Genomic DNA, 12,344 nt, shown 5'->3' with positions numbered 1-12,344 from the left:
AGCAACCTAAAACTACTTGAAGAGGAATTAAGTGGAGACAAGATGTCCGAGGAGGTCCCACAGAATATAACAAAGTACTAATTAAAAACTATGGCCTGGAAGATCCATTTTGGAAAAATCTATTCACTAGTGATGAGTGCGATATTGGAGGAGATTCCCCAGAGAGTTGAGAGATTTTCCAGCCTTAGAAAAATTCAACACTTAACTAGAGTAAACATCACCCATTCTTACCCTGGTGATGTCTCATTTTAGAGCAAGCAGCTGGACTAGAGATCTCCCTAAGTCCTTTCCAGAAATTATTTTTATGATTCTGCCTTTTTTATATTCTTTTGCACTTATTTTGGGGGCATGTAAAATGTGTAGTATTATTTTGCTGAATGAGACAAATGTGTTTGTGGGCGCATTCCAGGAGTGAATCTGTTGAACGTGAAATGTGTTTAATCCCCTTCTCCCTCTCTTTGTCCAAATTTCCCTTGGCAGCCTAAATCTCACAGGATAAGTGCCAATATATCAATTCCCATTTATTTTTAATAGGACTCTGATATATTGGAATAATTGCATCCCTAGGATTTAAGTTGGTTTGGGGTTTGTTTTCAATGGATGATGTATCACAGGGCTGGAATTGGTGCTGCCAGGCTTTGGGAAGTTGTAATGCTAGGCAAGCAGGACATGTGCGAGGGATGGTGACAGATGCTGCTGGAGCTCAGCAGTGAGGATCTCTCCCAGACTTTGGTTGTCTTAACAAAGGCAGTGAGGATTTCAGGCCAGGCTGTAGCATGCCTTTGTTTCTGCCTGAAATCCATTCACTGTGTGTTAGGAAAGCTTTGTGTATTTTGTTCAGGGAAGAGCACTCTCAGTTCTGCCACTGTGCCTGTTTTTTCATTCCTCTGACCACCCATGAATAGAGTTAACATAATATAGGAAGGAAGGTGTTAAATAGTGAAAGATGGGCTGAAATCAGTTAAAGACCAGTCTGTGGTACTTTATCCTGAAATCTCCTGTTCCAACTCTTTCACACCATCTGAAAGGTTCAGTACTGATTTACAGATAGAATAATGCTGGTACCTTCCTGGGTATGATGACCAGTCATTGCAGAAGACTAAATTTAGAACTACTATCTGGGTATCCTTTCTAAAGCTGTAAGATTGAATGGAGGGTGACAGATTTGTGTTCAAACCAGGCCCACAAGTCCAGTGTAGCAGAGATTCACCACCACAGTGCAGGGTACTGGTAAACAACTTGGCAATCAAAACTGTTAATGCCATTAGAAGAGAATATATTTTAAGCAGAAATTACCTCAGGAAAAAAAAAAAAAAAAAAAGCAAAATTATGCAACTTAATGCCCTTTCTGGGGCATAGTCACAGTATTTGATTTCTCTTTGTTTCTGCCTTGCAGGTTGTGGCAAAGGGACAAGCTGAGCTTCTAGGAAGGGTCCCATCCTCAAACAAAGTAATAAACCTTAAAATCACCGAGAAGATGGTGCCTGCCTTTCGGTTTTTAGCCTACTACTTCATTGGGAACGAGGGCCAGCAAGAGATCATTGCTGATTCGGTGTGGGTGGATGTCGTGGATGTCTGCGAAGGAAAGGTGCTTTCGAAGCTTGTGGCGTCTGTTGTTTCATTCCAGAATTTTTTAAAGAATTAGGTACTGGCAGACTTGGGATTATGAAGTGAAAGATGTGTCATTTGTATTGAAAAGGAGTCATCAGGAGTCATGCCAAAAGGTATAGCTTAGAAAAGCTTCCAGGTTGTGCCTCATAGAGAGGAAAAACACAGTTTCATACAAAAAAATCACCCCCTCTGAGAGTCTATATTTTAGAAATCCACAAAATACCACAGAATTGTTGAGGGGGAATAATCTCTTTATAACTTTGTGGTTTTGTAGTGATGTATACCACATGGAAGAAGGTAAAGCCATTTACTGGGGGAAAAATATTAATTTGGAGTAATATTTCAAGCTTTCTAATTTGTATTAAAAGTAATTTACTGAGATTAGGTAGCAAAAGCACTTTAAAAAGCTAGTTTATGTTAGAAAATGAAGTGTGGATAAAATAGAGGGCCCTCTAATCCTTTCTTTTACCTTCTTCCTCCTCTTCCTCCTCGTCATTTTGCAACTAGAAGGTAAAATGAAAAAAAATCCAAGACAGAGGAACTTCTCCCAATAACATAAAACACAATTGCTGAAAATTTTCATCTGTCTAAAATTATTTTTTCCACTGAAAATGTTTGGTTTGTAAAAATAATATGATAGTCCATTGGGGGAGAAACAGTTTTCAAGAAAAAATCATCCATCTCCAACAGACAAACCAATTCTTCATTTGTACAAGCATAAAATTCAGTAATGTTCACAGGCATTTCTAATAATAATTCCCTATTATTTCATAATCATAATCATGGCAACTTCCTCTTAAACCGCAAAAGTGTGTAAATCAGAACAAGATCTGTGTTTACTCAGTCATGCTAAAACATTCAAGTGTGTGATAGAAAGCAAGCAATATTATTACAGATTGGTTTAAGTTGGTTACTTTTGTACATTAATTAGTCTTTTGCTGTCTTTCATGGTAATTTTCTTTCCACTGGAAAATAACAAAATTATATTGAAGGCCCCAGTTCCACAAACTCCTAACACAAACTTTTAATTTCCCTTGGTGCTTAAATATTATTGAAAGCCAGCATCCAGTATTCTGCAAGACATCTTTCAGTTCCCCATGATTTCCCTCAGTGTGAAATATCTGCAACTATGTGTTCCAAAATGCAGGATCACAGGCAAAAACTTCATAAAACAGGAATGTCTCCCAACTTCTGACTGCTGACAGTCACAGCTGACAGCACTCCTGGCCCAAAGAATCTTCATTTCTTATTAACAAATATGATATTTTTGTTTCAATCTTTTCTATGTAGATTAAAGTGAGAACAGAACAAGACACGTATGAACCAACAGACAACATCAATTTACAGATTGAAATGGACCATGCGGGAAAAGTTGCCTTAGCTGTGGTTGATAAGGCAGTTTTTATCCTGAATAAGAAAAATAAGCTTACAGCCAAAAAGGTAAGATACTTGTAAGAACAAAATATCACATCTACTAGTCAAGCAATTTTTTTCCATTACTAATGAGAGGATCAAAATGCAATTAATGGCTATTAATTGCTTAGACAACACTTTGCTAAAATTGAAAATGTTTTTTTCTTTTGCAATTTAGGATCTATTTAATATGAATGGCATGTATAAGATGCGTGGTATATTTAAGATGGGGATTTCCATCCTATGGCAGACAAGTCTGTAAATTTAAAAAAGCTTGGCATGAAAGCCCTCTTTAACTAAAACATCCCTCAGCTTTAATCTGCTTCCAAATGCAGCTTGCACCACCAGTTTGTCTTGCTTCTGCAAATCAAAGGCTACAAGATTTTTCTGATATATATATATATATATATAAATCCTTTTCGAGCGTGTGCAGCACATCTGTGCCATTTTATTTGGCAGGTATTTAATGCTATGAATTCGTATGATCTTGGATGTTCTGCGGGTGGTGGTGCAAATAGCATTCAAGTTTTTACTGATGTTGGTCTGGCTTTTATATCAGACACGATTCAATCCAACATTAGGGAAGGTAAGTGTAATCTGCCCTTTAGAAATTTGTGTAAGACCACTATAGATCTGAGGAAGCTGATTGATTTGATAATTAGAAACATTTTTATTATGATGCTGTAAAATCTTCCTTGCCTCTGGATTTTTCGTCTTCTGTTCTTCCATCAGGTTCTGGCAGCTCAGATATCCCAGATGGTGGGTGCTGGTCCTTTGGTGACCACCTCAGCTGGGGCAGGCAGCAGTTGGCTAGGGCTGGAAGATTTGTGGGACTCTCCCTCAAATTGTGGGTCTTCTGTCAATGAGATGGGTCCTAAGACAGGTCTTCTTGAACGATGTGAATGATCAGGCTTGTTCTTGTCATATCATGGTGACCAAGCACTTCTGTTCTGCCTTCCCAGGATATAAATGCCTCCAGGGCACCAGAAGACAGAAGAGATCTTTGGATTTTCAGAAAAAAATGTCAGGAATTGGTATGTCTGTTCCTCTGGGTGGCCTGAAAATCTTAGCAGAGGGAGGCAAAGGGATGTGTCTGGGATCTAGGGGCAAGAAGTAATGGCATAGTGAAGGATAGTCAGGAAGTCAAGATATTTTCAGTCCCAGTTCTTGCATTACATGACATAAGCTAGCACAAGTGAATGTACTATACTGTGTGACCTGATGCATCATGCAGAAAAACAGCTGAAAAACCAAAACCAAATAATGTCTGTAAATGGAAACTAGTTCACCACTTTAAAATCCCAAATGTGAAGCACTTCCACTAGATAGCCTGTCATGTCACCCGTCACAAAATTATTTGTACGGTCAGAAGATGTTTTACAAATCCTGTCTTTTTCCTGACATTCTGCTTTGAATCTTTTTGAAGTGCCAACTTTTGTACTTTGTGCTTCAATCAAGAGAAGAGTTAGTATAGCATTTGGTATAAAATGTCAGTTTGTGCAAAAATTTTTTTTCTCATTTTCTTGCCAGAAAGCATGAAGGATTGGAGTTGGATTCTTCCTTACTTTTGAAATCAGACTCTTTATTCAAGAACGAGAACATTGATATTTCTATTTTTATTAAGAATTCCAGCCTGCAAAGAAGATTCAACTTTTAATTCAGTCTGACTGCAAAGAGAGGGCTTAGAACAGAATGTCTAGGATGCCATAGAGCCTATATTTTCCTCCTGTGTTTGTGGGCTGTTTTTAGGATGGACTGTTCTCAGGGTCCCAGACTGAAGCTTGGCTGTTGCAATAGAAACTAATGCTAATGACAGAATGACAGGAATGAGCACACTGAAAACCTTCATACTGATTTTTGTGTACGAAGCGCTAATTCTGGGCTTTAATTCTATTGCAGCCAGCAGATACCAAAACACTCCTCTACTAAAATGCTGCCAAGATGGAATGAAATTAAATCCCATGAGGTTTTCTTGTGCAAAAAGGCTGGCAAAGGTTCCCGGCTCCCAGGAATGCAGGAAGGCGTTCCAGGACTGCTGTGAGAAAGCCACAGCCCTCAGAAGGCAGGCAAATCAGAGGAACAGAGTGGGCTTGGCACGACGTAAGGACCAGTGGCATACAGCTCTGCCACTTTTACCCTTCTTGTGGTGGCTGGGGAGGGTCAAGGGGCATTTTAGTTCTATGGGGCTGGGGAGAAAGTGTAGACATCAGCATTTCAGAGAGCGCCGGAACACAGCAGCAGCCATGCAGCCTTGTATCTTCACACCTGTACACTGGGGAGGTGGGAGTGGGATGGGATAACTTCTTGGGGTGAGAAAAGGCAGGAGTCACTTTAGCCACTGCTGGCCCCTCTAGCTTTTTATGGAGGAGCTGGTGGCCCCTGCCCACACCCCAGAGAGGCCACAGAGAGCAGAGCAGGTAAGGGAGTGGTTGTCTGTGTTCAGGGCTCTTAAGTGCTCTCAGATTTTTGACTCTTTTTAGTGGTACTATTGTTATAACACCCAAATACATCCAAAATGCTGTCATGAGAAAGGTCCACTTTAGCCAGAATAACTTTGGCTCTTTTCTTCTCCCTAAAGTCTATCTCTGACCACACATTGTGTCAACTCATTTTGCCAAAAAAGAAGAAAAAAATTACTTTGCATCTAAAATGATCCCATTCTGAGTGTTATTTCTGCTATCATTTCTCTCAGATTTCCCCTTTCATCCTCTGTCTGTCACAAGTATGGAGCAGTGGGGACATATAGTTATTGCAGTTGGGAAGGGGAACTCTCTCTTTGTTCAGTGACAAACTATGGTCATTACTGCTCTTTTTTTCAACATTTTTCTTTAATGTATAAGATGAAACACAGATGAAATCTTTTCATTCAGAGAACTTTTTGTTCTCTTACAAGTTGACTCTGCAAGACAGTGTAAGGTCAGCAGCCAAAGACTTCCAAAAAGAAATTTCACTCCTGTTTTGCAGAATACAATGAACATGAAGAATTGTTTGATGAAACCTCTGTCAGCTTGCGCAGCTATTTTCCTGAGAGCTGGTGGTGGAGTTTAGAAGCAATAGAAAGCCCTGGAAAACACAGGTACTATACTGCCTGACTAGGTGAATGTGTTTAAATTTGTACTGTCAAATATATATAAATATCAGCTTTATGTAGCATCTGATGCAGATGACTTCAGAATATTTGCAAGTACTTTGTCTCCACAACTGAGGGAATAAGTTTTTTCCCTTACAATACTCAAACTTCATCAAATGACAATGTTTGCATTTTATACATGCCTTCTAAAACATTTTATTTTGTATTTTCAGTGTAAAAAACTTTGTTCCTGACTCTATAACTACCTGGGAAGTTCAGGCAATAAGTATATCTCCTGAAAAAGGTATAAGTATTGGAGTTTTTTTATTTGTTTATTTCTTTGTATGGATAAATAGAGAATGTGTATTCTTTAAAAGAGAGATAAGTTATGTTGACAGAATAAAACAGTCTGTACTGAAAAAAACACAAAGTGCTTTGATCATATATTTACTTCTTTGTTTTATGCCATGTTCAAGCCCAACTAGAAGTAAAAATGTAGATTTATATTTATGAAAGCAACATGAAGTAGGGTCTCAAGGATGATGGATCATACAATCAAAGCTGTCTTTTATTCTTTCCACTCGGTAAAACATCTGATTTTAGCTTCCACACGGCCAGGAAGCCACAAGAAGGGTAGAAGTAGTAACACCACTTTTCTGTGAATAATTCTGGGACCAGGTTCTGGCCATGTCAAAGCATGAATGTCTGTGGCCTCCAAGGCAGAAAAGAACACCAGGAAACCAGTAAAGGAGCAGCCACAGGCTGGACACCAGAGAGCCCAGGTTCTCAGGTGCTGCCCTCTGGGTGCTTCTAAGAGTTGATGAGGATGGACAAAAGCTCTGTCTTGTATTGCCCACTCCCCTTTGGAAGGAGAGGCTCATCCAGGGGTAGAGTGATGGCCATGGAGTTTATTTTCAGAAAGCAAGGAAAGGTCATTGTGTTTTAATCAAGAAACAAAATCAAAACAAAAAACAAACATAATCAAATTTTTTTAAAAATTTTAAAAAATAATAATAATAATAAAAAAAACTTACCTGGGCCACGTTTCCCTCACAAAACGTACAGCCAAACACTTCTGCCAAGTTTTATCTCTCCTCAAAAACCATGGCAGTGACTCCAGGGGGCAAACTAGAGATAGGTCCCTAGTACAGATGAGTTTAAATGCGTTCTGATTATGCCTGTTTTCCTCTCCTGCTTGTGATCTCAGGGGACCCCAGGCACTGAGTTTTGATTAGACATTTAACTTCTTATTAGCTGATGTTAAGTGTGTATTTTTCTCACCCCAGGGTTCTGTGTAGCTGACCCCCACACCTTTGCAGTTTTCAAAGACTTTTTTGTGTCCCTGAGATTACCGTACTCAGTCAGACGACATGAGCAACTGGAAATAAAAGCAGTGGTTTACAACTACCTGCCCAATGATCTCCAGGTAGGGTTATCAACAGCTGATGTACCTTGCATGCCTCGCTAGCAAGATCTATAGTTTTGTAATAATTTAATGTGAATGACTGGCCACTCTTCAATGTCTCCTACAGCCCAGACATAATGCTTCTATCTTGAAAGCTTTCCCAAGGACAGGACCCAGTTCTACTTGGTAATCAAATTTAACATATAAAGCAGATTTTACTCACCGTTTTTCATAGTCATATCCTTTGTCTTTGGGTACTTCTTCCCCTTCATTGAAGCAATCTGTTCCTTTTTTGCTGCCTGCTGCCCTGGACAATACTCAGTTGCTGTCACTGACACTTGCTGACACTTCATAAGGTACACAAAATACAGAGGCAAATGAGTATGAGTGAGCTAACATCATCCAGTTGACCATACAACACAGAGCCACTTTTTCTCTTCATGTGACTCCTCTGCAGTCCTGCATATGGCCACAGTTGTCACTGGGCTCAGGGCCACCATCATCCAAAGGCTGATACTTTTTTTTTCACTTCTTCCCGTTTCCCAACCAGCATTCTCTGAACTGCATTGAATTGTGTACAGCTGCGTTGTATAAAAATGCACTATCCTTCTTACTTCACTGTGGTTCAGGGATAGGCCAAAACTCTGTTTCAAGTTCAATGCTATGAAGAAATGTCAGCTGATTTACCTTCAGAGCCCTAATCAATATAGCTGAATGTTAACAGACCATGGGGTCACAGAACAATTTACATTGGAAGGGGCATCAGAGGTATTTTCCCTGTGATGCACTACGACTGATCTTGGGCATGGCCTTGTCCCCACAGGTGACAGTGAAGATGGATGCAGTGAAGGGGCTGTGCACTGCAGAGACAAGGGCGAGGGCTGTGCAGCTGTCCCTGCTGGCTAAGGGGAACACAGCCACACCAGCCTTCTTCTCAGTTGTGCCTCTGGCTGTGGGAGAAATTCCAATCACCATTACGGCTTTCGACCAGGATTCTGGGCACAGTGATAGCATTAGGAAGAATCTCAAAGTTGTGGTATGTATAACTAATTGAGGGCAGGCACTTCACAAATTGTCCTCAAATACGACCTTCACTGTGTGTGGAGCTCTCATGGAGGGAGTGAAATGGTACAAATATGAGGCTGGAAGCAATTCAGGAAATCTGCTTTTCAGCAAGGACTGAGGGGAAAAAAATTAGGCCCCTGTGTGGTATGTGGAAATGTTTGTTCTCTATGGAAAAAAACCCATTCTTTACCCATGACACAGCAACAACTTCTTCAACCAGTGCCTGCCTTAGAATCTTTAACTTCTCCCTGCTTCATCTCTTTTCCTTGTGAAGCCAAGATTGAAGATGTCCATCTAGCAAACTTTCGAGAAAGAAATGCTCTCTGCTAGTAATAAGGTTAAACCCTATTTTATTCCTTTGGGTCAATGGATCAGTCTTCACTCAACAATTGCATAGGTAAAACATATGCAAAACATGCAAACACAGATGCTGTATTGATTATTTAATACCTTAGCTCTCTTTCAAAATTATAAAAAGGAGAAGCCATTTTAAAAAAATTACTTTTCAAGTGCCAACACAGACTCATTACGGTACCTAAGTCATCCATGGAGGGCTTTTTTCCATCCACAAAAAAAGTGCAAATTATGAATCCTTGCACCCCTGATGCCAGGTATTACCATGTAGGTAAGGATGAGGATGCTAGGAACCTGCTGTTGTTAAAGGCTATAACTTTTGTAGATATAGACACAGTCTCAGAGTTCGGTGTTACACCAAAACACTAAAAATAGCTATTAAAAAAGCTTTATTAAAACTGAAGTGGTAGGAAGAGGGATGCGAGGAATCAGAAAGAAAAAAATGTTTAAGCTTTACACCCAAGATGTACTCAGAATTTCATTAATTTCATACATGAGAGGCTTACAAAAATGAATTCCTCTGTGAACTTGACTTGATGGGTCACAAAGCTGAGAATAAACTTTGAAGTTTAATTTTTTGGGAGTTGGTTTTGGTTAAAGGAATTTCATCCAAGGAAATTTTTCAATAGTAGCACAAAAAATTCAGCAAAGTTTATTAGTATTTTAATTGGGAAAGTGGAATTCTGATTTAAAGGCTCAGTTTTACCTAGAGAGAACCCTCCCTTCAAAATCACTAATTTGTGCCACCTGCTGGCCCAGTGCTCGGGTGGAGCCTGCAGGTTTCTTGCGGCTTAATTTCAGGTGTGAGTGCTTGCAAACGTTTTTACTTTTCTTTCTTCAATTGTGCAGGCTGAAGGTGTTTTACAGAGAGAAGAAGAGACCGTTTGCATTAACAGTGGCTGTAAGTTACCCAGAAGGGTTAGATACAAATGAGATTTGGAGTAAGAATGGGGAGTGAAATATGGGTGCAATGAAATACTTCATAATGCACACGTGTTCCTTTGGTTAACCATCCAATACATAGCAAAAGACTCGTGAAAGGAAAAAACACCCCAATTCTAAATTTTTAGAATTGATTTATATTACTTTTGTTTTTCAAGGTACTATTCTTTATCTATTAACTGGGTATCTTTTTAGTTCACTAATGGGCCTTAAAAATGTACTAAAAACAAAGGTTTTTTCAAGTCTAAAATATTGCCAAAGATTAAAAATTAAATCACTATTAGAAAGACAAGTACATTTTTTTCTAAAATTACAGTATGTTTGGTGTGGTTTCTTTTGTTGTTGTTTTTTTTTTGTTTGTTTGTTTGTTTGTTTGTTTTTTTTTAAGTCTGGATGTTGATATCTATTTTTATTTTTTTTCAGTGAAGTCCCATACAGTGGACCTGAGCAGACCATCTAATATGGTACCAGGTTCTGATAGCCACGTGTTAGTTAGCCTGAAAGGTAAATGTAATTTTTTTGTCAACAGCTTCTCCATAGGTGACAAAGGACAGGCCCTCTTGTGCTGCTCATTCCTGCATAGGAAGTCTCCATTTTCTCCTGGTTTTTCTGTTATGACTCAAATATGTGACATGACTAAGTCATAAAACAAAACATCCCCAGGGTTGAAATGGTACCTTTTCCTCTTTCTAATTATTCCTTCTTGGTTGTAGTGGATATAATAGCTTTATGAGATCCATCCTTCCTCACTGTGCTCTGACTAACATTATGGGAAAGCCAAAGGTGAAGGGAAGAGCTCATCTTCCCTAATAACCCCACACTGTGTGGAGGGCTGCAGAAACCTGCTTTAGATTTCAGAAATAAGGATGCCAGACTCTGGTGTATAGATTCTGGAGAGTTCCATTTTTCTGAAGAGGAGATATGTACAATCATATATTCATTTAATCAAATATAGTTGTACACACACACATGTATATAAATATACACACTTATGCTTACGTATTTTAAAAATATCTGTTAGCAAGTACTTTTATTAATGAGAAATACTCCACACCCCTCCCCAGCCCCCCCCTCCGAAAAGAAAAATAATGCATTTATGACACAAAGGTTATTGGCTTCCATTTCAAATCAGTGTTCTAAAATAAAGGGATCATTGAATACATAAAGTTATAAAATTGCAGACAGAAAAGAAAAACCACATAAAATGTTTGTCATGATTAATGCATAATCTTTTTATCCTTCTGTGGGAGGATCAGGGCTGGTTTGACAAGACTTCTCCAGCCCAAACCTGATACACCAGTCTTTCCCCCTTTCCTTTCTTCCCTGCCTCCAGTAGCCTGAGGACTCATTCTCCTTCATATTCCTTCGCTGTGCCAGCCTCCTTTCTCCAGGTTTCCCAGGGCCTGGCATCCCATCCTTGCCCTTCTTCAAAGAGTTTTATGAAGTCTCAGGCAGCTAAGAATAGTGTTGAGTAGTGAGGACTATCAAGCCATGCCGGAGGGTCAGCCTGTATTTAGGATCACCTTTCTTCATATGACGGTGATCACTCTTAAACAAGATGTGTATTACAGCCTGTATTTTTTACAACAGGGAACATTATGGATGAGTCTGTTGGAAACTGTCTGAGTCTCAGTGGAGTTGAGAAGCTGATTCAGGTGCCCACAGGCTGTGCAGAGCAAACGATGGTGAAAATGGCCCCTGCAGTGTATGCCATAGAGTACCTGGATGCCAGTGAGCAGTGGGTGAACTTTAACCCCGAACGGAAGCAGGAAGCCATCAGTATGATTGAAAAAGGTAGGCTGGAAAAAACAAAACAAGACCAACCAACCAGAAGACAAAGGATGGGATCCTTGTTATCCCTTTGCACTGCACACTGGCTGCCGCTGCCTCCTGAAGGAGTGCTTGCTGTCTTAACACAGCCTCACAGAAATGCCCCTGGCAGTCTGCAGACAGACACATGGGAGAAAGGCTTAGGAGACTAATTGCCAGCATCTGGCACTGGATGGTATTGACATTGACAGCCCATCCTCCTTCTTGCCTAATTTAGAAGTAGAAAGTAAAATCTGAGCTGATCAATGAAAATTCCTTTCAGAGTGAATGGATAGCAAAGGCCAGTTGTTCATTACCTCCCAGTGTTCAAAATCAACCAATATAAATGACATCCTAAAAATGCTTATTTCTCCCCATGGTTCCCACAGACAGCAGTGTCCCACAGACGCTGCTTATGATAGCCAGTTGGGATGTAGACACCTGTCTGTGGCTGTCAAGAGGAGTGTGGCGAAGGAAACTTCCAGTGCTAATCATGATATTGACACCTTCCCTTCCCCACTTCTGTATTCATCATTACATAAGCCAGAAGGACTTCAGCAGCCTTGGGCCAAGCCAGGGAGGGAGTTTCCTTAGGGAGGGGACACCTGCAAGCCTGCTTCTGGAAGCACTCCAAGATGTAATCCAAAGCTGGTATTAAATTTACAGCAAAGCCAG

The 12,344-nt window shown here is 39.9% G+C and overlaps 1 protein-coding gene across 5 annotated transcripts in view; it reads left to right on the top strand.

Moving 5' to 3' along the window:
- Window positions 1-12,344, top strand: part of LOC310924128 (complement C4-A-like) — a 52,154-nt gene that overhangs the window by 22,991 nt on the left and 16,819 nt on the right. For all 5 annotated transcript variants that reach the window (XM_083885303.1, XM_083885302.1, XM_083885301.1 and 2 more), the window contains 12 exons: window positions 1,397-1,588; window positions 2,902-3,051; window positions 3,484-3,610; window positions 3,987-4,058; window positions 4,924-5,124; window positions 5,989-6,100; window positions 6,328-6,398; window positions 7,381-7,520; window positions 8,323-8,535; window positions 9,768-9,819; window positions 10,284-10,364; window positions 11,451-11,654. In XM_083885303.1, the coding sequence (XP_083741429.1) occupies window positions 1,397-1,588; window positions 2,902-3,051; window positions 3,484-3,610; window positions 3,987-4,058; window positions 4,924-5,124; window positions 5,989-6,100; window positions 6,328-6,398; window positions 7,381-7,520; window positions 8,323-8,535; window positions 9,768-9,819; window positions 10,284-10,364; window positions 11,451-11,654 (1,615 nt within the window). The remainder of the gene's footprint in view (window positions 1-1,396; window positions 1,589-2,901; window positions 3,052-3,483; window positions 3,611-3,986; window positions 4,059-4,923; window positions 5,125-5,988; window positions 6,101-6,327; window positions 6,399-7,380; window positions 7,521-8,322; window positions 8,536-9,767; window positions 9,820-10,283; window positions 10,365-11,450; window positions 11,655-12,344) is intronic.

This window comes from Zosterops lateralis (genome assembly GCF_965231275.1).
Source record: "Zosterops lateralis genome assembly, chromosome: 2".
NCBI classification, from domain to species: domain Eukaryota; kingdom Metazoa; phylum Chordata; class Aves; order Passeriformes; family Zosteropidae; genus Zosterops; species Zosterops lateralis.
This window is presented reverse-complemented; position numbering and strand designations above follow the sequence as displayed.